Below are 3,493 nucleotides of genomic sequence, written 5' to 3' on the forward strand. Positions count from 1 at the left end.
TACTTCATTGTGGAGATTAGATTTTTGTACCTTCAACAATAGTCTCTGGGAACAATTGTTAGTAATCTCAAGCTGCAAAAGTATAATGAAGGAGCACTGTACAGACAGCACTGTTCTATGGAGAGGAGAGACAACAATAGACATTTATGTTGGTCCAGCACACTGATGGTGAACTTTCACCAGTAACAAATGTTTGTGATTATCTGCAGTGCAAACCTGTCTTGAATATCAAGTATATTGACAAAGGTTACGGGTCTCCATATTCTGCAAAAAGACATTCCAATATTACAGAAATAACCAATTCCTTGTAATACCGTATTTATTCCATATTGTCATAGTGGATATATAGACATTATGTGTGTATAGAGCATTGTCATGTAAGTATTTACTAATATAATTTATTATAATTAGTAACATGCATGATAACATATTCATTGGTTTCTTTGGTTGACATTGCCATTGCACAGCAAGCCTTGATCTGCATATATCACTTACAGAGACATATGGTGATCCAGTACAGCGATGGTAGACATTTGCCAGAAACAAATATTTGGATCATCTCAAATAAAAACCTACCAGTAAAATGAAAATCATGCAAATGTGCAAGGCTTACCTGTTTATACTATATAATTATATATATATATATATGTATATAGAGGGAGAGAGAGCACTTAGCATTATCATAGAAGCATTTAGTACTGTCAATATGATCACTGATAAACACAGAATAACACAATATTCAATTTATTACTGCAGAACCTAAAAGGTTAACATTGCCGGTACACAGAAGGCCTTCATCTGCATATCTATTATATTTGAACAACTAGTTTTGTTCTATCTGATAATGATGATGACAACATCTTGTTTTAGGCGCTTTTTTTCGGAATTCATCTGGAAAGAAAATTATCGTGTTAGTACTTATTTTCACACTTCTATATATGGTTTCATATAATGGTTTGCTTCAACTCACCAAATAAAGTTTTTACAAGGAAAACCCAGTCTGGATATAAAGCAAATTCATGTTTTGAAATGATATTGTAAAAGTAATCTGAATATCAGTTTTGTTGTAATGTTTTCAGACTTACTCCCCTGAATTTCCATATTTTCATTATTGTAAGCTCTTCGGGGCAGGGTCCTCTCCTCCCCCTGTGTCACTGTCTGTATCTGTCTGTTATTTGTAACCCCTATTTAATGTACAGCGCTGCATAATACGTTGGCGCTATATATATATATACAGTTAATTATTTTTAATAATAATAGTTTATATAGTGACTGACAAGTGCTACCATTATTGGTCATTAATAAATATTGGTTATTATTAACAGTAATAATCATAGTCTGAATCCAACATTATTTTTTTACTACTGGATATTTAGATGTAGCATTGATCTGTAGTAAGTGGCACAATTCAGAAATACAGACAATTGGAATTCGTGACATTTTAAAAAACATTTTGCAGTCTTTCGAGTCTGCAAGATTAAACTTCCAAACCTCACATACAGGCCAACACAAAATTGTGCAAAGACTGTTATGTTGTGAACAATGCTATAACCCATTATATATAAATTTCACTTAAGATGACCATACTCAATCCTACATGTACAATCCTATTGATATCTACAAATGACTATATAGTAAGAGAGATTGCCAGGCAGGATACAGGTGGAACTGTTATGCCCGTTAGACACCAGGTTGCCCTATGGTGACAGTGGCATGACCCATAGGGTGAAACATGAAGCATCTTACCGTTCCTGACCAGTAGCTAGGAACATCGGAGCAGAGAATGTTAACATTCATTCCCAAATTGGCCAGATTAGCTTCTTTGATTGGTGTAACATTGTAGAGTATTTTATTGCTTGGAGGAGAGTTCTGTAGAATAAAAAACATCAATGCTATCAAAATTTCACTGGTCATCCTGTGTTATGTGAGCAGAAATATAAAGAAGGAAAGATGAGAGGTGCTGGATCACTTGGCCCATGGAGGTGCACTGGTTATAAATTCCATCTAACTTAATGGAGGTTCCCTAACTATAGTTACATTGAGAAAAGCCAGGCAGTTTGGACAGGGGTTCCAAAGATGACCTTAAATTAGGCTTTAGAAGGTGATAAAAGATGTCAATTTTGGACATCTGGAGTGATCTTGAGGGTATCGCTCAGGAGCAAAGCATTTTCCATTTATTTGTGCAGATGGCCAATTGGTAAAAAAATGGCTCCTAATCCCAGAGGAAGGACTTCTGAGCATCCCGAATGTGTTGGAATTCTATTAAAAGCAGCATTTAAGACAAATAAATTCTGAATTTTGCACAACCATTTGGAAAATTCCTTCAAGTACCAATATAATCAAATAAAACTGCAGAGGAAGAACTTGGGGACCCATGGCCATCACAATTTCCACAAAGCATGAAGGCTAATTAGGATGAAAGTAGAAAAGGTTTCACTATTTGTATTATACACTTTGTTCTTAATAATACCTCCAATAAACTTACATTGCCCCGGAAGTTTCTGATCATTTTCAGTATTTCAGGTATTGATGGTGTTTGGACATTATCCATCTTCAATAAGTAACATTTGGTGCTGTTAGACGTCCGAATACCAATAATTCTCTATGGGGAGGAAATATATGATCAGATTATCACATGAGGAGACTACTGGTAACCAAAATCACAAATCACCACTTACCTTCTTATAATCAAACAGGATGGTGGAAGAAGAATTATTGATGACAACAATAAACACAGCCACATCTTCCTGTTCATTCACCAAGATCGTCTGCTGGGCTTTGTGTCCGTCGTGAGAGCTGAGCGCCATCGTCACCATCTATGGTACAGAAACTTGGACAATGTCGGGAAAGGAACTAAAACAGCAAATCCTGAACACGATTCCAAGGAAGAAAATTAAAAACATTTCTTTATATGTTTCCTTTGGGTGTGGAAGAGATGTTTCTTACCGTTTCTGTGTGTTTCTGAGTCATGTAGACTCCAATTAAAATTGACACAACAATGATGAGAGCCAGAATGAGTGCCAGGGAAACTCCAATAATCCAATTCTTTTTGGGCTCCTTCATATATGGGAAGAGGTTGTACGGCTGATAGAGAAGAAGAATGAAAAAAGGATAATGATAGCAAATATTGTATTCCATCATAATTTGATCCTTTCTAAAGTGAAAAGAAGGAGAGGTAAGGAAGGTTATGTGACCCCACACCAATTTTCTGTCTGCAACACCCTAAAGTCACTGAATATTATAGATAATGAGTCTGATTTATTAAAGCTCTCCAACGCTGGAAAGGATATGTGAAAGAGTGTCCCTAAAATGTCAGGGAAAGTGTTAAAAATGGCTCCAGGGAAATGAAAGTTATAGTATTTGTATGGGGTTTTTAGAAGAAAACCAGGTTCTTTAGGACCCTGGAGCCGGCCAAGGGAAATGAAGGGTGGGTTCCTTGGCCCAACCCAATTCAGAGTTTGGGTTATATCCACCTGCACTCAGGTGAGCATCA

General features: G+C 36.2%; 1 protein-coding gene across 2 annotated transcripts; it reads right to left on the reverse strand.

Moving 5' to 3' along the window:
- Positions 1–301: 301 nt before the first annotated feature.
- Positions 302–3,070, reverse strand: LOC140341362 (surfactant protein C-like). Of its 2 annotated transcripts, XM_072427047.1 has the most exons (5): positions 2,947–3,070; positions 2,679–2,816; positions 2,486–2,602; positions 1,747–1,869; positions 302–891 (listed from the first exon to the last, which is right to left on the reverse strand). In XM_072427047.1, exons 1-5 carry the CDS (start codon positions 3,061–3,063, stop codon positions 835–837), a joined length of 552 nt encoding a protein of 183 aa, XP_072283148.1. In that variant the 5' UTR covers positions 3,064–3,070; the 3' UTR covers positions 302–834. The 2 variants fall into 2 exon arrangements, with proteins under 2 accessions (XP_072283148.1, XP_072283146.1); XM_072427045.1 differs by lacking the exon at positions 302–891 and having other exon boundaries at positions 1,593–1,869.
- Between the last annotated feature and the right edge of the window lie 423 nt (positions 3,071–3,493).

Source organism: Pyxicephalus adspersus, chromosome 11, assembly GCF_032062135.1.
Source record: "Pyxicephalus adspersus chromosome 11, UCB_Pads_2.0, whole genome shotgun sequence".
In the NCBI taxonomy this organism is placed as follows: domain Eukaryota; kingdom Metazoa; phylum Chordata; class Amphibia; order Anura; family Pyxicephalidae; genus Pyxicephalus; species Pyxicephalus adspersus.